We start from the raw sequence: 21,907 nt of genomic DNA, 5'->3' as shown, positions 1-21,907 counted from the left end.
TACTCCGAAGAAGAAACCCAGCGTCTAGGCGGCAAGACGAGTTTAGGTTGAACTTGTGTATTTGTTGATCGTATTATTTGATCAAATGAGTGCTTAACACACAAGATCACAAAGAGAAGTCGTTCGTGTCCCGCACTATGCTATGCACCCGATATCAGCAAGTAGACGCTTACAGTGGATAGCAGAACGTTCACGAATGATCAACCCAACCCAGAGTTGTATCTTGGAAGCGAAGGACCTGTGGCCAAGAAAATGGAGATATGTGTTGGTGTGGGACCGTCAAGTAAATCATTTTCTTTGCAGTTTAATTGCATAGCGCTAGCCGGCTATCGAATCCAGCCATAGCTAAGTTGATATTTTTGTATTTCGCGGGCTGTCGCTGGCGTGTTGCGACTTGGGATATGTTTGTAGTTTAAGCGTGTGATTATCAAGGATGTATCCGTTTCATCGCTTTGGCGTTGGCTTCATTCTGAATGACGTTACAGAGGTTCAGTTACAGTAACACTTGAACCGGAAGTAGAAAAACGTAGAGGCCATTCGTGGGGGATGGAATTCCTAATGCTCATGGTTTCTTGGAGAGCAGTTGCCCAAATCTAAAACGAATTGGAATCGACTATACTCATTAAAATTGACGTGTATGGACAAAGAACCAACAGATGCTTTTCTACGCTTGACCCAGTTAGCATTTTGCTTTTTTGTCCTTTTCCTAGTCCTTCAGTCGGAAACATGGGAGACCAAAACTCCAAAAAGTGTCGATGACGACCCCCCCCCGGAAATAGAAAAAAAAGAAGTTAAACAGAAGTTACGCTTTAAGGGTTTCGATGGACTTGTAACCAGCTGTGCAACTCCGGTTTCTCTTTTTCAATAGATGGACGTTGCTTTTGAGCACCATAGGTGAGGTCGAAAGCTGCTGCAACGAAATCGTTGATATTGTCAAAGGTCAATGTTTTGTTGTATTAGATAGTTTCACGTTGTCTTTAAAACTTGGTCAGTTCAGTAAACGACAATCCAACTTACTGGAATAAACTAACATTAGTTTTCGCGTAAACCAAACAAATCTGCCTAAGGCTAGCTTGGAGGATAAAACAGGGAAGCATAGTCCTGTTCGGAATTTGCCAAACAGTGTGTACAAATTTCTGGTAATTTTGTTATATTTGTTGAGAAGTATTTGTTTTTCAACCAATCTATTGTTACTGGATGTGTTTATAAGTTGCAGCTTACACAGTATAGCAAAAAAATGTTTTAAAACCATGCCTGTGTGTTCCCATACTTACTACAAACTGTTTGTTGGTGTTCAGGAAGGTCAGCTGAGCTGTCTGACAAAGCAAAACCTGGATGGGCAGTGACTTTCAAGTTGTCTACTCTGGAAGCTTCTACACCGGCGATGGAGACCAAGAAATTAAAACAAACTGGAAACATCCAGAAATGGTGCGTTTTAATTCTTACGTTTTGACTAAAAATCAGACTCCATCTGAGTAAAGATCAAATTGAATTCATATGATTAATGGACACATTTAGTTCTTTTCATTCTATACAACTTCTCTACAGTGAATAGCAGTAATGCAATGACAGTTGGTCTGAGTACTTAAAATAACTTAACTGTAAGCAGAACTATAAAGGAAAGTGAACTACTGTGTGTCATTGTGACACAGCACACCACTGCACACAACCATATGTGACCTCTGTTTTTAACGCATCACCAAAGTGAACAGTGGGCAGCTTTAAGCGCCCGGGGAGCAGTGTGTGGGGACAGTGCCATGACAGAGCACCTCAGTGGTAACTTGGCAGCTGGTGGACTCAAACCTGAAACCTTCCGAACCTAAGTCCAGTTCCTTAACCACTAATCCACCGCTGCCATAAACAAAACTATAGTTATGTATATCTTATGTAGACTATTAATAAAAGTACTAAACTAATTTGTACTCTAACCCCTGGCTCCAAGCATATTGACAGTTGTCTTTATTTTTCATTCAGATTTACACTGTTACAGTGCTCTCCAGAACAGTACGGTGTGCTTTTATTATAATATGTTATCATAAGATCAGTGGTTAATTTGGTCTCAAACAATAAAATAGTTTGTTGATAATTTATGGGTCAATATATCGTCCAGCAAAATGTGTGTTTACCTTATGCTCTGGGATGTAATGGACAAAGCTGCATGTTATTGATTGCATTACTAAACAAAATCAAAATTTGCCACCACATGTATTGTGAATTTTATTTGTTGTTTTTATTTATTTCAGTTTACCTAGTCCTTTCTACTATGCACTGCCTGTTGTTGACGCCAGTGGAAAAAACACCCTGAAACTTGTTCCTGTGGAAGCAGTCAATATACACAAACTTCTGAAACCTCAACAGATGAATACTGTGACAAATTCTTTGACCAGTCAGCAAACTTTTACTAAACTGCTTTCCTGTGTGAACGCTTTGCCCAAAGAAGTAAGGACACCTCCAACTAATTGTCAGAATCTTTTAAAAAACTCATGCCATCTCCAAGTGACGGTGAAATCTCCAGCTTTACCCAAAGGCCAATGCCTTCAGATTCCACCAAATGCCAAAGTCCAAACACTACCAGCTTCCAAACTTCCTGTAACTATCAAAAATCAACTTTTTAATCCCTCAGCCAACATCTGTCCTGAGCCAGGCGAACACAAAGTTGTCTGTGTGTCACCTGTCACAACTGTTAACAAAGATGTCCCTTCATTACATGATTCAAAACATCATGCATTCAAAATGGCAGCTAAGACTCCAGTTGCAAATGTATCAAAATCATTTCTGAAACTGGTTCCCAAAGCTCCAGACAGACCCCACGGTCCAGTACAGTGGGTGATTGAAGAAGGCAATGAGATGGCTCTGAGTCAAAACCACCTCAATTCATCTGTTATATCACAGATTGTTCACACTGTAAAAGAAAGAGAACGAGCTGCTCAGCAGCAGAGTGGCATCACAAATAGAGATGCTTTGTGTCCGGACAAAGGCAAACCAGACCAGGATAACGCCTTGGTCATGTGCAACGGGAAGGTGTTTTTTGTTGGCAAAAAAAGCAGTGTTCAGAAAAGCACTGAAACGTCTGTAAAACAAACGCAAACGCCACCCAAAATAATTATTCCGGCTAAGTGTGATGAAGTGATTGATCTGTGCAATGACGAGGCTCAGGATACTTCACCACAACCAGCAGCAGGCAGTGTGGCAACTGTTTCCCATCAGGAGGATGACTGCGTGATATTTGTGTCATATATTCCTCCAAAAGCTGAGGATAAGTCCATACACAACTTGTGTAATTCAGGCACAAGCCACATGGACACGGCAACAAGGGCGGAGAGTACAGGTGGTGTTGACCCTGCTGGTAAATTTTCCCATTGTGGGATGGATAAAGGACTTCCTAATTGTAAAACAGGGAGCAAAAGACCCCACAGCATGGTAGAAACAAATGAAAATGACCCAGGTGTTTGTGATTCCACTGTGATAACCATAACCAAGGACGTTACTGTGAAGAGTCAGGAGAGGTCGTCTGACAAACACGGGAGAAAAAGCAGCGTTGACAGCAGAGCAACGTTCTCAAACCAAGAGGACATGGTAAAGAACATTAGATTTTCATTGTGATTATTACTTGTATTTGTCTTTTAGCTTTGGTGTTGAGATATTTTACTGTTTTGATTCTACTCTCAGCTTGCTCTTTTTAATGTAGTGAATGTCTTTGACTTGCAGTGCGAAGAGCATGCAACTGCAGATCGCCACCTGATGCAAGTGTTTGGGATCACAGCCGAGGTGAAGGTTCGCCTGCAGAGGATTGATAACGCCTTAGCTAGCGCTGTTCCTCCAGTGCCACTGAAGAATGGCTCCGTCAGTTTACGGAAGAATCATAAAGTCCTATATGATTCCTGTAAAAACCAAGAAGAAAACCGCTGTAGATCTGTAACCCGACTTACTCAGGATGGTCATGCAGCAGATGGGATACCATTTCAGTACGCTGTTTTCAATCTGAACTCAAGTCGTCGTTCTGATTCAGCAGAGAAATGCCATTCAGGTGCACACACTGGACAAATGTTGGACGTCGAAAGCGCAGCAGCGATCAACTATCTCGAACCAATAGATGAGGACTTCATCGATGCAGACACAGCTCTGGGAAAGACAAAAAACACAAACACCAGGAGAATGGGAAGGACACGAAAACGTACCATGTGTCGGTGCTGCGTGCCTGGAGCTGAAATGCCAGACGTAAAGATTCAGATGAAAAAGTGAAAAATACAGGCACATGAAAAAAAGCTGCCACCCAAAACAGTGTCCTTTTGGGTGATTGGGTTCCCTCCACAGTTGAAAAACATTCAGTTTGTTTCTGTCTGTCTGTTTTTTGATGACATTGGTTGGACACTGTTATGTCCAATACCTTAGATCAGCTCTGGTTTTGGTAACCCTGTGAATGAATGTGTCTGGAGTGTTGTCGAGGCTCCACCTTCTCAGCCAACATCCTCTGACCTGCTGCTAATACATTTTATTAAACATTTACAGAACAGATAATCAAATAAAAAAGGAGTATTATGGTATGGAAATTCAAAAAAAAGATTCTGGTTATTTTTCTACTTTTTTATCTGTTAAGCGTGTAAAACTGCAGAGTGATGGTTAGTCCAAATCATGAAGATTGGGGAACAGGTTAGTTGGACACTGCAAACCAACCATAGATATCAATGTGAATGTAGTGAGATGTTTGTCTGTGTCTATATATACTGTATACGGCCTTTTGATGAGCCGGTGAAAAGATACATTAGTTAACATTTTACTAATGGCACATTTAGTTATGTATTTTGTAATATCACTTTAAAAGAAATAAATTATTATATAATTGGTTATAAAGTTGTGTCTGCCTCTGTGTGTATCCCAGTCCAGTCTAGACATGCTGGATTTTATGTTTCTTTGTTTTTTCCTTTTTACTGCACTAACACTGACACTTTAAACATGCCATTCTGTGATGGGCTCAATTGCTCATGATTCTTAGAAATCAACGTCTTACTTTTTTATTTGCACTACACATTATTTTGCATTAATTTCTATTGACAGAAACAAGATTTTATTATATTCTTGTACATGTGTTCCTATGAGAACACTCATTTTATGTTAGAAGTAGTTTCCATTCAATTTTATTTTAATTGTATATGTGTCGTAGTGGCCGTGTTGGTTCATCAAGGTTTTACATTAGTGAACATTTTGACAGTTTATATAGGGCTACCGTATGTCTATAATATTTTTTAAGTGAAGTGTTATTTAACGACGTCTAAGCCCATGAAGCGTATCTACTTTTAAACCTTTACCTTTAAATTTTGCTTAATGCTTTGTCCAGGTGATGGCGCTAGTACACCCATAACAAGAAAACATGCCAGTTAATAGTGCTGAGGAAGACAAGGCAGTTACGAAAAGGAAGTAGTGATTGCTTACGACATTTCCAGCGAGGTAAGAAAAACATTTCCACCTTTTATTATGTCTTTGTTTTAAACACATTTACAGTTCTAGTGCGAGACTGTGTGTTACATTAAAAGAACGTCGATGTTTGCGACAAAAGCGAACCTTGTTGAATTATGATGAATCCTTACATAATTCAAACAAATCACATTACCGGTACATATTTAATACTGGCTTCTTAATTCTCCGTTCTCACAGCCTCATGTCAACTACCACGGGCTTTATACACCCGGGTGTACTTTCGGTAACAGTACACATTATCAACATAATTACAGTGTATAGTAACTGAACAGGAAAGTGAAAGCTGATAGTTACGTTTCAGCTGAAGAAAAACCTTTAGGATTAGTTACTACAGCTACAGGTAAATGCATAGTGACGCTTCTAAAAAATATGTTTTAAATTCCATGACTTAAACCTTGGCCTGGTATTTTCTAATTTACTAACAGATTTAGTTATTACTAATATGTTTGTTTTTTAAGCTTCTCCCAACGCAGAGACATTATTTACACCAGTAGATTGAAATGTTTATTTCTCCTGTTTGGAATCTGCTATGGACATTTAAAAAAAATCTAAAATTGTTTGGTTCTTTATGTTGGACTATTAACAGAAATACATGATATTTGAGAAGCAGGCCATGAAGTCATGACTTTGTATGGGTCCCCAAAAAAGAAGTTACTTCTCCCCAAATGTTAAACTAAAAAAAAGTCTTTGTATCAAAACGTCCTAGCTCTAGCAGACACTGTTATGCTTCAGTAAAATATCTTTGTGCTCACAGGTAAAAACACAAAACATGGACTCCCTCAAAAGACTGGAAATCTACATCCCAGTGGAGGCTGAGGTGAAGAGCATCCCTCTGTGGAGCTTACCTTCCTCAGTGCTCAGAAGAATGGGCCTCACCCCAGGTGACTCCAAGAAGATGAGTGGTTCACCAGAAGGCATCTGGATCAGTCCAGCAGTCATACGCAGGAAAGGGGAGAAACAGCAAACAGGGATTGTCCCGGCAGAGAGCTTTTCTTCGCTGCTCAGCTCAGAACGCCAAAGAGAACAGGATCCAGTTCGAATGTCCTTTGTCTCCTCCCAGAAAGCAGCTTACAAAGTGCTGAAGAATATTTCCAGTGAGAAGACTTCCTGCACGTACAGGTCTCGCAGTAGCCCACTTCCTCAGGGTTCACCTAAGCAATTCTACCAGAATGCAATTGTGATCTACAAGGGCTGCATTTATCTGTCCATCAGGAGAAAGAAACATAGCAAGAAAAAAAACAAGTGTGACTCACAGCTAGGTGATGGCTCCTCCGTTTCTTCAACGTCATCTGTAAATCAAAACACGGTAATATCACATTCCCATCAGAAAAAAACACAGTGCCACATGTTTGTTAAAAAGGAAGCTAGTATGTCTTTCTGGGTTGATAAATATTGTTGCTTTTGAGGATGAAAAAGAAAATTTCGTATTATAACATAACTTTCGCTCTGTCCTACATTTGTCAATGCCTTGCAAAGCTACTATTTGCTTCTGCTAAATACATGAATGTATTTATCTGCTAAATACATGAATGTATTTAGCAGATGTTTTTATTCAAATATATTTTAAAGAGGAGGACCACTTGTTAGGAAAGCAGGGCTTCCAGAGGGTGAGAGCGCAGAAGGAGAAAGTGCTAGGACAGGAGGTGTTCTCTGAAGAGCTGGTTCTTTAAGAACTCCTTGATGATGGGCAGGAACTTTTTTAGCCACATGTGTCAGGGATGGAATGCACGGTTTGAGTAAACGGCTTCATTGCAGTGATTTTGAGCATCTCATCTGTGCATCAACATTGTCTGTCTTTAACTTTTGTCTGTGTTTCAGGTGCCGCACCATGAAAACCCACTTCAGAAACAACGCATCTCTTGTAAAGTTCCCCACAGCAAAAAGAACAAGGACAACACCAGTGTGTCTCCATCTGAGACCACCTGCCCTGGCTCCAAGTCCCCTGATAAAAAACTCAACCTGGAACGCATCCATTACCAGAATATTGGAAAACCAAAAACAGCACTGGGTCCACCTGTCTTGGAGTCATTCCGGGTTGAGCCTATAGAGGGCAGCAGTGACCCTGGTGAATATAATGTGCAGGAGCTGAGTGCTGGAGAAGCTGAGAGCCAGGGTGACATGTCCGTAGGCTGTGCGGAGGTGTCCCACAGCTCGAACACCAGCAGAGGTTCACTGATCACTTCACTGGTGAAGGACTGTGACTTTGACGAGCTGGTACAGGAGGAGAAGATCGCCCTGATGAAGGCCAGACTGAGAGAGAATGAAGCTGCTCTCAACAGCTTATAGCCATCACAACTCAAGTACAGTACTGAGTACTAGTTAGCAGTTATCACGCCTGCCTTACACATCAAGTACAGTACTGAGTACTGGTGTAGCAGTTATCACGCCTGCCTTACACATCTGCCTTATACTCAGAATGTACTGGGTTCAATCCCCTGCGGTAACGCATACTTAGTGGAAACGAAAACGCAGTCTGTGTGAGTTGCAAAGACACACCGTGAATTTCCCCATTATTGGAAGATTAATTAAACTTTGAGGAATTCTAGTATATTAATTAAATTTCTAAATACTGTGGTGCTGCCACACAGGAACATTGTGTGCTGATACCTTAGTCCACATGTGTCAAACTCCTGGCCTGGGGGGCAAATCTATATATATTATATATATATAGATATAATCCCCTATATATTAGCAGAATTTGTAGTATTATGCACTATGTCACAGCACATTTTGTTTTGTTTTTTGTCTTTGGCCTCGGAAAAAAAGATTTACGTTAAAAAAGGAACTCGAAAGGATAAAGATAGAGAGACATAATAAGGACCAAATACCACTGATGTGTGTCTCATTTCAAAGTTAATTTCTTATGTGTTTTATAATATTAAGCTTTTCTTCTGTATCTGTCCAATGGAGTCTGGGACAATAAACCCTTAACATTGAGCCTTTGTCTAAATATCATGTCAGAATCTCATCCAGCTGCACTGACACTGCACTGGTAAATCATTGAACGTGTGTGTGTGGATGAGATATGTGTGTGTGTGTGTGTATGTGTGTGTGTGAGAGAGAGAGAGAGAGAGAAGATCTATTATAGAACCCTCCTCCTGCCTGACTATAAGTGTGCAGCTCAACAGGAGTGGGTCTAGATGGACAGGATGCACTCCTCGTGCTGCTCCTCTGCCAGGAAACAGACACTCACGGTGAGTTCTGATTCTAACACTCACTTCATCAAATCAGCAACGAGAGATTCTGTAGCTCTTCGAGGGGAGGCTTGACTTATTGTAAAAGAAAGCCCATTTCTGATATGTTTATTTATAAATGACTTTTTTTCATGTCTGGATATATCGTTGTGAAAATGTGTTATATGTAGTCTTCAGACTAACTGATGTATTAATATGGTAAAAAAAAATTATAGAAATAACATCTTTACTGAATAAATGACAGAAGTATGCTACTTGTACTTATTAAAGTAGTACTTAGTAAAAATCTGGTTTAATGAGTCTTGTGTTATATTGTAAATCTGGTTTAATGAGTCTTGTGTTATTGTTTGTTTTGTTTTTTTTTGTTGTATTATTCATGTGAATTCAGTTTTTATTTTTTTGCTGAAGCAATGGCACATTCAACCGTAACATAAATGAAACTAACTAATTGTTGAACATTAAGTTTGGAATGACGTTTTTCTTGATGTTGCCTCTGCAGGTGCTGTGTGTTCAGATCTTGTATCTGGCAGCCTCAGAAGCAGCCATAAGCCGCTGTGGCTCAGATCTCATCGAGGATCTCAAATTTGTGTGTGGGGATCGAGGATTCAGCTTCGGTAAGTTTGTCCTCCAGTTCAGACTGCTATAAGATTATGGATGAGATATATATATAAACCAAAAAATTGAAATTTAGTCAAAGGATTAATAAACACATTAGAAAATAGGCTGGGATTGACCTAAACGATAACTAAAATAAAATGTCAAAACAAAGCTAACTCAAGAAAAACAAGAATTTAAAGATCTTTAAATATTAAGTTTTATGACTAAACAAGAGCACTGCCTCCAGTGATATCCACGAGAAGCACGTGATTCGTTTGTTCTTTATTTTCACCAACAAACGCATCTCCAACGAAGACTTCTTGTGCTTGTGGTTCTGGACTACTCACTTACGTAAAAACAAAGCAAGGATAAAGAGAAGCACTTCTAACTGTGATAGGGCCAAATATCAAGGCTACTCTCCCCCTGTGTGTGCAGCATAGGTGTGTACCTCAGATATGGTCACGGACATCACTTCCAGTGCAGAACACTGCACTTAGACTGAGCAAGTTATCAGCATCACAGCAACAAAAGCAGTCCTGCCCATGTGTTTACAGCAGAACCAGCCACAATACTACTGCACGACGAGTGCCAAATTCAAGGCAATTAAATAGCTTGTCCGTTAACAACCGAAAAATATTAAAATTGTTTTTAAATGTTCCAAGAGGGGATCAAAGGAATGAGTTTTAGCAGCTTGTAGCACGTAGTTGATGCTTGTAATATGTCCTCATATGATTTAAATTAAAATCATATCATTAGACTGTTTCTGTGACATCATCCCAGTCGTTTTCCAACTAACTCTGGCCTTGAGGCCAAGTTTTCATTGTTTGCCATCTGTGTACGAGGAGTCAAGCTGTCACAGCTGTTTGTTTTTACAATTTGTACAAGCTGTGTTTTCAGGACCACTGTGTCACTTATACTTGGAGTGGAGTTAGTCAAATCTATGCACATTTTTAGTAAAGATTAGCCTTTAATTAACTGTTGACTATTATTTCTGTCTGTCTTTGCTTTTTCCCCCCAAGTATTATCTATTCTAGATCACAAACTAGATATTTAATGTCTAATAAACTAAATATTGCAGAGAAAACAACTCTAGCTATATATTCCATATATTTGAGCAAAGTTCATAGAAATGTTTAATAGGTCACATTCTCTGCAATATTAACTTAGAAAAATGCTATTCTTTAGTTGCATGCAATTACTGTATAAAGGTACTTGATCATTTTTCCCCACTGTCCATAGAACTACCCAGAGACCCTTTCACCTGATTACTTTTCTCCCATTCTGACCAAGGCCACCTTCTCCATCTGCTATCGGAGCGATGTCAGTCCAGCAACCCTAGTGCAACCATAACACTGTGCCTCAGTGTGCGATAGCTTTATTGTTAAAACATTGCTTATCTCTAATAGGTTCAGTTGTCACAACAGACACAGAGAAGCCAGCATGTATATAGCCACTTGTGGGACCAATGCAAAGTAAAACAAATAATCTCTGATCAGAGCTTCTTGAAGATTGCAGTTCACTCCAGTCAAATCAGCAGTGTTTATCTGTGTTGTTATCCACTGCTCTGTGTTTCTTCATAAAAGGCCCTGAAATTAGTCAAGTGTTAAATAAGCCAAAAAAGGATGTCCTGGGTCTGTCGTGTTTAAGTAGGGTCTCATGTTGCTGCAGTTTTTTTAAAAAAAAGCTTTTATTTTCTCCTCAGCTTCAGGGAGTAAAAGATACGGTCCTCGATCTAGAGGGACGGGCATCGCTGATCAGTGCTGCCGTCCTGCCGGCTGTAACCTTCACGTTCTGGAGCAGTACTGTGCCAAACCAAAGATCCTGCAGCAGCAAAGCACAGCATCACCAGCTACGACCACCGCTGCACACTCAACCACACAGTCAAATATGGTGAGGATTTGAGTCACATGCACTTCATGTTTCTGCCACAATTATGTCCCCTAATTATGATGATATGAACAACCAAGTGAAAATGAGTCGCTGATCAGTTGTGGCAGGACTCTTTGCTATCTCTCCTCGCCCTTGAATCAGCTCACTGTGTCCTCTCTCTGTCTCACAGAAGCAGCAGACTGAAGCAATATTTCTCAGGACGCTTTTAGGCCACCTGAGGTTTCCCAACAGTCAGAAGAAGAAGGCTTTAAGAAACAAAGCACAGCCCGGAGGCAAAGACAGAGGGTCATCGACACCCAACAGACGTCCACTGCGTCCAACCCAGGCTCCGGCTAAAGAGAATGCAAGCAGATTTAAATCGTGACCTATAATCTTTTATAAAATGTACAAGTTTGCAATGACTGTGTAAGAGTCAGCGAGAAAAAAGTCAGTTTCCGGCAGACGTATTCAATATGGCTGCATAGGTACAAAGTGGACTTCTCGCCCCAAACCTAAATTCACGTGGGTCAGATCTGCACACAAACCCATAGAAGGTCCACCTTTTGGCGCACTTCACATTCACTTTCACCTTCAGTGCCTTATTAGTGACCAGTAACATGTTATCATCACTGTACGAAGCTCCACAAACACCAAGACAGTTTGTATATGTGCACATCTGTGAATGTCTGTCATTCTGGTCATGAAAAGTTTAACAAAAAATTATTCAGTGTTTTTTGTTGATATGAGACTGTGAGAAAAGACACTTGTTTAAGTTCTTGTCAAAGGTAATAACTCATAAGCCACAGCTAATGCACCAAAATCTATTTTCCATTTGTTTATTTCTTCATAAAGCCTGTGATTGTAATGAAGAGTCACTTACTGCCTCTGTTTACATGCAGTGACACTGGTCTAGCACTTTGACGGAACATGTAGCTGTGTTACTCACAAAAAGGCTGGTTGTACTCGTGTTCTTTTATTTAGTTAGACCATGTACTGAATTTTTGTACGTTTTCTAGAACTGATTGTATTTCATTGTTTTCTTCTATCCAATTCCATGTTGTTGTTTTTGAAAGCTTTATATACCAGAAATCTATTCCTTATTTATTTCACTGTGATTTTGTTAAATAAATCTTTTCAAAGCCTCACTGTTCACTTGGTGTCATGAATTTATTCCAAGTCTTTGATGAGTCTTAGTTAGAAGTAAATATAACTATAAAAACAATAAAATGTGATGAGGGGCCAGCAGTTTAATGAGCCAGGCTTATTTAAGATTCTTAAAAAAAAGTGCATTCAACAATACTTGTACTTCTACAAAAATATGTAAATTGATGGACTGTAATCTCTCAGAGTGGTGCTTTGGCCCAGAGGCAATGTCTCTGTCATTGGTGTGGAACCCCAGGGTTCACTTCCTGAGCAAGGTCGACTCCCGGTTAGGGCGGTTGGTACCTTCCAGTGGACTCCCCACCCGCTGTAGGGTTGACGAGGGGCTGGTGCGGTGTCGGTCGTGGAGACCGGTTCCCCCCGGGACCTGGTAACGGATAAGCGGACAAAGATGGATGGATGGATGATCTCTAAGATTCACAGGTATGACATCAAATGAAATTACATTCTCAGCTGTAACACAACATTGTCTTTCGTTTGTCCAGGCTCTGTCACTTATTTTAATCTTACTAAAAAAACAAGTTCACAAAACGTATCTTTGTGTTTTGACGTCCAATGCTGCTGCAATCATAAACAGTTGAATCATTTTTCTCTGACATAACTAAAGGCTATCTCAGCCTTCTTTGTAGAGAAGACAGATAAACTAAAGTGACCCTTGAAAGCCTTCTGAGCCAAATCACAAAACAAAGAAGAAGATTTGAATTTAGAGTTAGCCGCAGGTGTAAAAGAGGTGTGAGTTTAGTTCGCTGCACAATTAAGTAAATCAAAGCCTGTGGGATAAAAATATGATTATTATTATTATTATTGTAATATTGTAATAACCCAACAGCAGTAAGACCAATAGCTGAACTTCTGGACTTGATGCATGGTAAAGTTTAGCCAAGTCCAGTCAGATGGTCAGGTGCTGCTGGCTTTTTGAGCCACGACAAAGTAACAGCTGCTGTGTTGATAAGACAGATGGGAGGGTTTTTTTCTTCTTCACTTGCGTCACAGCTACTGTAGATAGTGTTATTTTCTCACATCTTTTCCCATGCACCGAAGTTTGAACAAAGCTTTAACTCACACTTGATTTTCAGGGCCATGCGTTTTACATAAATTGATGAAGGTGATGTCAAGTTTGGTTACACTTGACAAAATGACATATTCAACAAGCTTTGCAGTTCACTGATGGAGTGCAACTTTTTCCTGTGTTTATCAGTTTTACAAATGTGTGGCGAGAATAAAAGGTAAAGACTCCTTTTGGAAATAAAAGGATAAAATGAAATAATTCACAGATATATCTAGAGAGCAATAACAATTCAGCACAAAAAAAAAAGAGTTAACTAAAGTGATCTAATGTGAGGCAAACGTAGTGCACACTCTGATGCATTGACTAAATTCAAAACAGTGGAATGTAAAAGTCAAATGTATTACTACTTTAATATTAAAGTATCACATTTAGCTAGAAAATTATGTTAAAGTATGACTGAACCACTGACCCCTGAACAAGGAAATACAGCACAATGCTCCCAAAAGTGATGTCCATTTAATTCTTACCATTTGCCAAGACCTGAGTTCTGTTTGTGTAGCAACCAATTATTGCTTTTTATTTTAAATCAGTTTGATTTCGATTTTTCTAGATTTGTTAGTTTGCATGGTATTTTATTTTGAAAAACAATCACTTCCGTTCGATAGCTATAAAAATTACAAAGTAAAAAACAGTAACATTAGAAATGTGTGTATTATATAAAATAACAGTTATAATAATCAACAAATAAATAAAGCAAATAACAAAAATATAATATGTGTATTAATGAATACAATCATTTGTATTGAATTTGTATTTGTCCTGATTACTTAGCCTGATTTAATGCTGAGTATGTGCAGTATGCACAGTACTCAGCATCTGTATAATACTTTGGTGAACTGAGGTTGATTTGACAAAAGATGTGCTTTATAAAAATAATAATAAACACTTTGACTGGACTTAACTTTTATGGAAAGGACTAAACAACTTAAATAGAAATAGTACAAAATGGCTTACAAAAATACAATACAAAAAGTACAACTTACAGTCAGCGTAAAAGCTAAGAATTTAGCTGTTGTACTTAAAGTTACAAGTTGCTGGATTTATCACCATCTTATTGTCACATTACCTCCTTGTTCACTCGACTTTAATGTTCCTGTTCAAACGTAAAACACAAAATATATCTGTAGTTTGTCTGTTACGAATTATTCATTACTAATTCAAGACTGGCTGATCCAAAATGGCCGCCTCTGTAGAATTACAGTAATACCACTCCTGGTTAATATAATGAAGAGCTCATATTCAGGCAATAGAAATAACAAATGTAAAACCATTTGAGTACATTAATAAACCCATCAGTAAAATTATATTATTCCATTTATACCAAAAGAATAGAATATATTTCATAGTACATAAAGAAACTTTAACATGCTCTCTTGATCGTTCTGTTTTCTATCTGCCCAGGTTTTGTTAAGTAAGATTAAGAAAAATTGTGTGATCTTAGACGATATTAAAATAAACCCCTAAAACTTCCCCTTATGCAACAGTACAGTGATGTACAAGGATACAAATCCACTGTATTACCTTGCTCCTGATAGGGTTTCATATCTAAACTTTAGTTTGTATTATGTAAGATTTATCTGTGCTGTAATGTACTTAGTTGTTGTTCTTTTGGTTCAGATACATGCTGGAAGCAGCATCTTATGGGACAAGGACTTTGTGATTAGTTGTTGTCTGTGACCCATTTCGAGAATATCCAGACTGTATGGCTCTGAATGACGTCCTGATCAACTGTGTCCATTATCGCATCTGACAGCAGAACAGCTACATGCAGTAACACCCTCCATAAGAGATAATACTGCAAGATAAAATGTCTATATGTGGATTTTCTTCTGATTGTGTGCATCTCTGTTTACATATTCAATGTTCTTCATTTTAAAGAAAATTAAGAATTAAGAATAGAAACTGTACATAATACGTTTTTAAACATAAAATTACAACAACCCGAGGTAAATGTAACGCATTTAACATTCATATTTATAAAATCAATGAATATTAAGTAATAATACTATTACTTTATATTTATTTTATAGTAATATTTGGACACTGTGTGAAATGGCCCAACGTTGTTCACAGGGTTAATTATTGTAAATCCAGCCGTATTATTACTGTTTTGGTAAAGTTTTTCTTTTAAATGTTATTTCCTAGAAACATGACATCATCTGACAGTCGTTTGTTGTATGACATAATCAGGTATGTCGCCATGTTCTCTTGGGTCGACCTTCAACAAGTCCAACTTTGTATATTAAACCACTAGAGGGCACTAGAGTACAATACATGACGTATTAAGCGTGTTTTTAACTTTAGTAGAATTAGAAAGACGCTTGTCTGGGTCTGTGGCTGGGCAGCAGGTGTCGCTGTATAACCTATTGCTAATGAAAAAGTCCACATGCGCCTAGTGTTCTTCCTTGTAGCTAAACAAATATGTGACAAAATGCAGAGTGTATTACATAATAATTTGGTTTTAAAAAAGTGTGATGGCAGTTAATTTGAGTAACTATATCTTAGCTGTTTGGGCAAAACTACGAGATATAGTACAGTATATTACTTTTACAATTTATGTTTATGTATTTTGGCTAACTCTGAGTTACCCTTTGACTACTATTAAGTATTGACTATTAAGCCAATATTAAGTTTACGTTTGGCCAAAACATCTGTTATTTTGGTTATCCTTTCTCTTTTTTTTCAATAATCTCCTCGCTAACTTTCAGTTTTGGTGTATTTAGACTCAATTTTAAACTTATTCATTCATTTCATTTTGAGGTTTCAGTTTTTGCAGATACTGCTTGGTTAACAGTTAGGTAGCAATACTAACACTTTTGTTATACAATGGCAACAAGATGAAGCTATAAAAGCTTACGTTGACCTTCAAATTTCTGACCCTGTTTATTTATATCTTTATGTCACTTCTTTTGCAATGCATTTAAAGAAATTCTGTTTTTGTAGTTGCTACTTTACAGCATTCCCCTGATCCGACACTGTCGGTAGAGTAAGTGTACCATGTTACTAAAATTAATCATTGTCCACTTCCAGTTTATCACTGATGAATTGGTCTCAAAGGTGAACAAACAGGTTTCAGTGTATAATAAACACAGTCACAGTCACCTACAGTGCACTCATGTCACTGCGTCAGTGTGCTGTGGCTTCTCAGCGAAAGAGGAAATCCCAGCGTGTGATTGAAGTTTACCATCTGCTCTTTTAACAACTGGTTCCTGGTACAGTGCACTTGTTGCTTTACAACCAACGACTGGTAATAACTGGCTCATGCTAGGAAAAGAGACTTTTCTAGTTTTTTATTATTATTATTATTATTCAGAGTGATGTCAAATTTGTATCGTTGATAGTAGCTCACTCCAGTGGATGAATCATTTTGAATCACAGACATGGACAAGTCGCAAGTGGTGAGTTGTGTTTTGTTCTTTTATACAAAGTTGTTTTCACTCTGCTGTTATTGGAGTGACACTTTGATGCTCACAACAGAACATTAGGAACTTTAGGTTTCTGTGCAATAGTCAGAGTCCTGGTAGACCAAATTGCTGTAAGCGTGAGAAATGTCATTTCCTTCAATTCATAAGAGGAATGGAGAACTACAAGCAGAAATCACCTTTTACTTCTGTAACTGTAGTAAACTTCACAAGAGCACATAAATTTGATTCAAATTCAAGTTGTCCTTTGAAAAAACACAGAACAGACAACCACAAGCACGTAGTTAAGGTGCTGCAGTTTGATAACCAACAGGAAACCAACCTCACTGTGGCCTCCATACGGTTGAAGTTGTACTTGAAGTGAAACTGTAATTTTTTTTTACAAAATCTTTGTTCTCTAAATACTGATTTATATTTCTGATATTATTTTTAAAATGATTAATTCTTTAGTTTTGAGTCTACTTTATTTTCTATTACAATATTGATCTATTAGCATTAAATTAAACTAAGTGTCTTTTATGAATTATTGCATGCTTTGTTGTCAGAGGAAAAGTGACTAATTTCACACCATATATAAAATCTGTTTGTCTGTATCCACAACAATAAAGACAACAGTTTTCTCCACGTATCTATGGTGTCTTTCAGACAGTTGTTTTATTATGACACAACGCATCCTTGACTCAGAGGAAAAGTACGTCACTGTTTACAAATCCTGCAACAGCTCTGTGTCTGTGTCAGTGCAGCTGTATGCAATAACAACACAAAACCATCAGTGAGGGTTGGAAAGGTCGAAAAGTGTTTTTGTGTCAGAATACTAAACTAGAGTTTATAAATGACTGATTCTTCTGCACCAAAGTCCATTGAGAAAATAAACAAATTCTGCTCAAAGAGATGCAGGACCTGCGGGTCTCCTACAACCTTATTTGGTATGATTTTCTATGTAAAATAAACAACTACGTTCAAATACCAGAGGTACACAACAACAGATTGCCGCAATAGAATAAAAACTGCTTTGTGTTACTATATAAAATCACTGGTTTTGTCAATGGACGTTGGTGTGAAGCGGAGAACAGGTCTCTTTTCCTCTAGTTGAGATTCGGCCACAAAGCTGACTATTATACTGTGAATATATTTAATATCCCTATGCTGTTTTCCAAAAAATAAATGTGTAGTTATTTCTAGTATCTATAATGAAAGGCTGATGTGTACAGTTGACTTTAGTTGTTGGTTTCATTTTCTTTTTCTCATTAGGATCAGCCACTGTCTCCAAACAGCAGGAGAAGTTTCAGTTTCTCATCTCTCCGTATCAAAAGTAAGACCTGTTACACACACATGTAAAACGCCTTCAACTGACATGAACTGAGAAAGCAGGGATAGAGACACCTCTAGTCATTGCCTGTCATGTATTTTTATTCAGAAAGACACAACAGTAATGACGAAGGTGTGTCCATGCGGAGGAGAGGGCTGAGGTCATTTTCATCATACCGGGAAACATCAATACAAGGTAGGCAATACAATTTCACATCTTCACTTTGTTTAAAAACACAACAGGGATGTCAGCTAATATTGAATGGCATTTGACATTTTTGACAATTTCACATAAAGGTACTTGTGACTCTATTTTTATTAGATCGTGACCTCTCCCAAGGGTTTATTGATACTGGCGACCAGATAAAGACAGGTACTGTGCCATAACAAGGAATTATATTATATAGTAGTGTTCAGGGCTTAGTTAGCACTGGTCTATTTTGTGTTAAGAAACTCATAATAGGACATCCCTGTGGTAACCAGCACTTTACACAATTTAAACTTGTCCGGAGCAGTCGTTGTCAAGATATTTTAACTAAACATGTTTTAGATCTTGTTTAATTATATAATAGTATTAGTAAAACACTACTTATTCCTTATATTACAAATACGCTTTTGAGGCTATATTGTCATGTGGATATTGAAAATGCCAGCAGTCATTCAAAGCAGGACAGGCCAAGGTAATGTTGTTTTAGCTACTTCTTCACTTTTAGCATAAAAACTTGTTTTTATACCCAGCATGCTTTTTTCTGCTTTAGTGCCACCTGCTGAGTCAATTTTCCACTGGTAAACAGCTACTTGAACTCTTTTTTGGGGGGGTGGTGGGGTATATTTTAATTTAACAAGATCTTCTTTAGTTTTAAATTGTAGCACAAGTAAAATTACACCGCGGGACGTTGGTGGCCCGCTTACCATTAGTTTGTGTTACAGGGAGACGTATGAGTCATACTTCAGAGAACGTTTTTACGCATGTGACGTGAACGCAGCTTAGAGCCGGGATCAGCAGTTTAGTTTTTTTGGCTGCGCTTCACGAGAGCACGCGGATCCTGTGAGAGTGCGATTAGTGAGAGGCAGAAAGATGACATGTAGGAGCGGGAGAAGAGACGATGGACAGCCGCTTCTGTGTCACTGAAGGTCCGTGGTGTGCTTGTGTCAAACAGCCATGAGTGAGACGGTGACGAGGAGGAGAAAAGAAGTAGTGAAGAACAACAGATGGAGTGAGTGAACAGACAGGAGAGAAGAGAACACTGTTTTCTCCTAACACAGTAAATATATATGTATTATACATTTATTAGAATGGGAATATTCACTGTTCAAAGGCACATAATTATTTGTGTGAACAAAAAGTTAGCCTATTTTCGAACACGTCTCCGCTCTACCTGTTACAAGGTGCGGTGTTTGTGTGCTCTGTTACATCCGGGTATTTGACGTGTTCCTATTGCTTATTGTCTGTTAACGAGAGCTTCTTTGAATTAATGTTTCAAGGTAATATTTAAATGTAGAATTAGTTTGGTCAAAGTCCTATAATTGTTCGTTGACCTATATTTCTAGTTCTAATTAGCAAATTGTGGTTGCAATGAGAAGCAGTACTTTCACTAAAATATAATGTTCGATTTTTTAAAATTTAATTTAAAACGAAAACAATGAAATTTGGAACTTTATGTAATGTGAATAAACATGTTATGGGGTAAAATGTTTATTCAGTATAATGGAATCAGGTGCAAATGTAAACATTGCTCTTTCAGGGTTTCTTTTTAGGGCAGAGATGTCACCCTCTGCTTCCTGTAGTTAACAAGTTAAGTTTCCTTTAGTTCCCTTCCCTGTAGAGGAGCACTTTCTCTTATACAATAAATTTGATGATTTTTGATGGTTAGTTTCTCGTTAATGCTAGTGTAGTTGGTTGTCATTTGCTGCTGAGCCTTTCACTCTTTTTTATTACCATTGTGACCCTTTATCAAATAATATAAGTTATTTATATTTTTATATGCATTTCATCATTATGTACCTAGTTGAGAGGACAAAATTAAATCAAATTATGTTATTTATATTTTTATATGCATTTCATATTGCATTATATTGGAGATTAATAGAAAATATGCTTATTTCTGAAGAGAGAGATTAATAGAAACTATTAATAGAAAATATGCTTATTTCTGAAATGACTCTCCAACTTAAAATAAAGAGAGATTAAATGGTGATCTAATATGACCATATTTAACATGGTTATTATGTGGGTAAAAAAAACAAACTAGTTTTGCTGGAACAATTTTCCCCTTCAGCATGTTTTATTTAACAGAGAGCTGGGAAATTGACACTGAATGTTCTCTCTGTCTTTAGGAGTTTGTCTGCGTGGTTAACGACCAGTCACAACAGCCTATCACCATAGAAGACAGTTACAGTAATTACAGGGTATAAACAAAATTGAGCAAACACACAAACACACTTTGGACAGATTTTTATTTGAAATCCTCAAGCTGCTTTGACATTGGTAAACACAGATAGTGAACAGACGACAGACTACATGCAGTTCTGTTCAACCCTCGGTGGTGTCTGCACCATTCCTTTGCTCTCCGTGCTGACAGCATTGTGTTGTAACATGTTGAACAGCTCCGGGGCGTGAAGCTGCAAAGCTTTACACCCACATCATGCCACTGCTATTGAAATAGTGCAAACTCCTTGTCCTTTCTGCAGAGGTTAAACACACTGTGGACTCGAAGAAGGGTTCTTGTCACCAGTCAGGGAAGTGAATAACAGAGAAAGGAAAGACCAGGACAAAGAGTCACAGCTGTAGGTCACTGAGGATATGATTACCATTTATCGACTGTATGTTGCAGTGTAAGTGGCAATAAATGTTAGTTTATGTTTGACAGCAAACCAAACATTATAATTGACAACCACAAACCAACAAAAATGTCTTTTGTGTCGCAGTGTTACCGCTTTTGTCTCACACAGGGTGGTGGTGGTTCAAGGTTAAATTTGGCAGCTGGTTTTTATTCAATTTCAATATTCAGTGATTATACATTTTGGGGGCAGAATAAAAATTTAAAAAACCCAATGTTGTGAGACCACAACTAATGGAATATGATTGTGGAGATAGATGGGTGCCCCTGGCCTGGGGTCGTCAGAACCCTACAGAGGAGGTGCGGAAAGGGGGCAAGAGATATGTGGTTGTGGGACAACTTCTTCTATACATTTACACACAAGTACGTGCACGTGTGGGAGTGAGGGAGGCAGTTGTTTTTTGCTACTTGGAAGGAGGTCCAAATGTTTGAATCAAAGCTTTGACAATGAAGCTTGAGAATTCTCTCACAAGCTTCATTCTCTGTGGTTGGATGAGTAGCACTGTCTACTGTCTACTGGTGAGCCCATTAAGTGACCCCAAAAGTCCGAACTGGACTTAAACATAAAGCTAGAAAAGCAAATGTTAGAAAAGCAAGGCTGAGGCTGGTTGTGCTAAGGAATAAAGAGAGATAGTGGCTACAATGGACAAATAATACTGGTGAGGGAGCTGCCAGAGAGGAGTGTCTAATGAAGGTCTTTTTATGTGATGAAGGTGAACATCCAGATGGAGGGCTGAGATGGTGGCAGATGTTCTGGTGTTTGGAACTCTAAAGGTAGCAGAAAAAATAACAGCTTTTGTGAACTTCAATAGAGCTTATCTCTGTGGTTCAGGTTCATTATTCTGTTCTTTTTTTAATCGTACTGAATGTGTATTCTGAATGATAGTTGGTCACAGGTGTCTCTTCTGATTTGCAGGTATTACAAGCTGACTCTTGTCAGTAAATGTTGTTTGTTTTTTAACAGAAGCAGGA

General features: G+C 38.3%; 4 protein-coding genes across 10 annotated transcripts in view; all 4 read left to right on the top strand.

The window, feature by feature from the left end:
• Positions 1-17: 17 nt before the first annotated feature.
• Positions 18-4,847, top strand: lrif1 (ligand dependent nuclear receptor interacting factor 1). 4 transcript variants are annotated; one of them, XM_025059254.1, is made up of 5 exons: positions 18-268; positions 711-894; positions 1,299-1,428; positions 2,244-3,576; positions 3,709-4,847. In XM_025059254.1, exons 3-5 carry the CDS (start codon positions 1,385-1,387, stop codon positions 4,240-4,242), a joined length of 1,911 nt encoding a protein of 636 aa, XP_024915022.1. In that variant the 5' UTR covers positions 18-268; positions 711-894; positions 1,299-1,384; the 3' UTR covers positions 4,243-4,847. The 4 variants fall into 4 exon arrangements, with proteins under 4 accessions (XP_024915022.1, XP_024915021.1, XP_024915020.1 ...); XM_025059253.1 differs by having other exon boundaries at positions 18-283; XM_025059252.1 differs by lacking the exon at positions 711-894 and having other exon boundaries at positions 18-283.
• Positions 4,848-5,332: 485 nt separating this feature from the next.
• On the top strand, positions 5,333-8,412 carry LOC112487644 (uncharacterized). 2 transcript variants are annotated; one of them, XM_025059615.1, is made up of 5 exons: positions 5,333-5,445; positions 6,230-6,594; positions 6,688-6,781; positions 7,294-7,779; positions 7,823-8,412. In XM_025059615.1, the coding sequence occupies exons 2-4, from the start codon at positions 6,245-6,247 to the stop codon at positions 7,759-7,761; spliced, it is 912 nt and encodes a 303-aa protein (XP_024915383.1). In that variant the 5' UTR covers positions 5,333-5,445; positions 6,230-6,244; the 3' UTR covers positions 7,762-7,779; positions 7,823-8,412. The 2 variants fall into 2 exon arrangements, with proteins under 2 accessions (XP_024915383.1, XP_024915382.1); XM_025059614.1 differs by having other exon boundaries at positions 6,230-6,781.
• A 128-nt stretch (positions 8,413-8,540) lies between these two features.
• Positions 8,541-12,323, top strand: igf3 (insulin-like growth factor 3). The gene is made up of 4 exons (XM_008318564.3): positions 8,541-8,669; positions 9,169-9,283; positions 10,969-11,156; positions 11,326-12,323. Exons 1-4 carry the CDS (start codon positions 8,616-8,618, stop codon positions 11,518-11,520), a joined length of 552 nt encoding a protein of 183 aa, XP_008316786.1. The 5' UTR covers positions 8,541-8,615; the 3' UTR covers positions 11,521-12,323.
• Positions 12,324-16,476: 4,153 nt separating this feature from the next.
• The window catches only part of dennd2da (DENN/MADD domain containing 2Da), a 12,518-nt gene continuing 7,087 nt past the window's right edge, over positions 16,477-21,907 (top strand). Inside the window, exons 1-6 of one of the 3 annotated variants that reach the window (XM_025059260.1) lie at positions 16,477-16,612; positions 16,707-16,763; positions 18,039-18,099; positions 18,205-18,291; positions 18,418-18,468; positions 19,256-19,312. In XM_025059260.1, the coding sequence (XP_024915028.1) occupies positions 16,746-16,763; positions 18,039-18,099; positions 18,205-18,291; positions 18,418-18,468; positions 19,256-19,312 (274 nt within the window). In that variant the 5' untranslated portion in view covers positions 16,477-16,612; positions 16,707-16,745. Of the gene's footprint in view, positions 16,764-18,038; positions 18,100-18,204; positions 18,292-18,417; positions 18,469-19,255; positions 19,313-21,907 lie in introns of all 3 variants that reach the window. The other 2 variants (XM_008318565.3, XM_008318566.3) reach the window with 2 other exon arrangements.

This window comes from Cynoglossus semilaevis, chromosome 10 (assembly GCF_000523025.1).
Source record: "Cynoglossus semilaevis isolate Cse_v1.0 chromosome 10, Cse_v1.0, whole genome shotgun sequence".
In the NCBI taxonomy this organism is placed as follows: domain Eukaryota; kingdom Metazoa; phylum Chordata; class Actinopteri; order Pleuronectiformes; family Cynoglossidae; genus Cynoglossus; species Cynoglossus semilaevis.
This window is presented reverse-complemented; position numbering and strand designations above follow the sequence as displayed.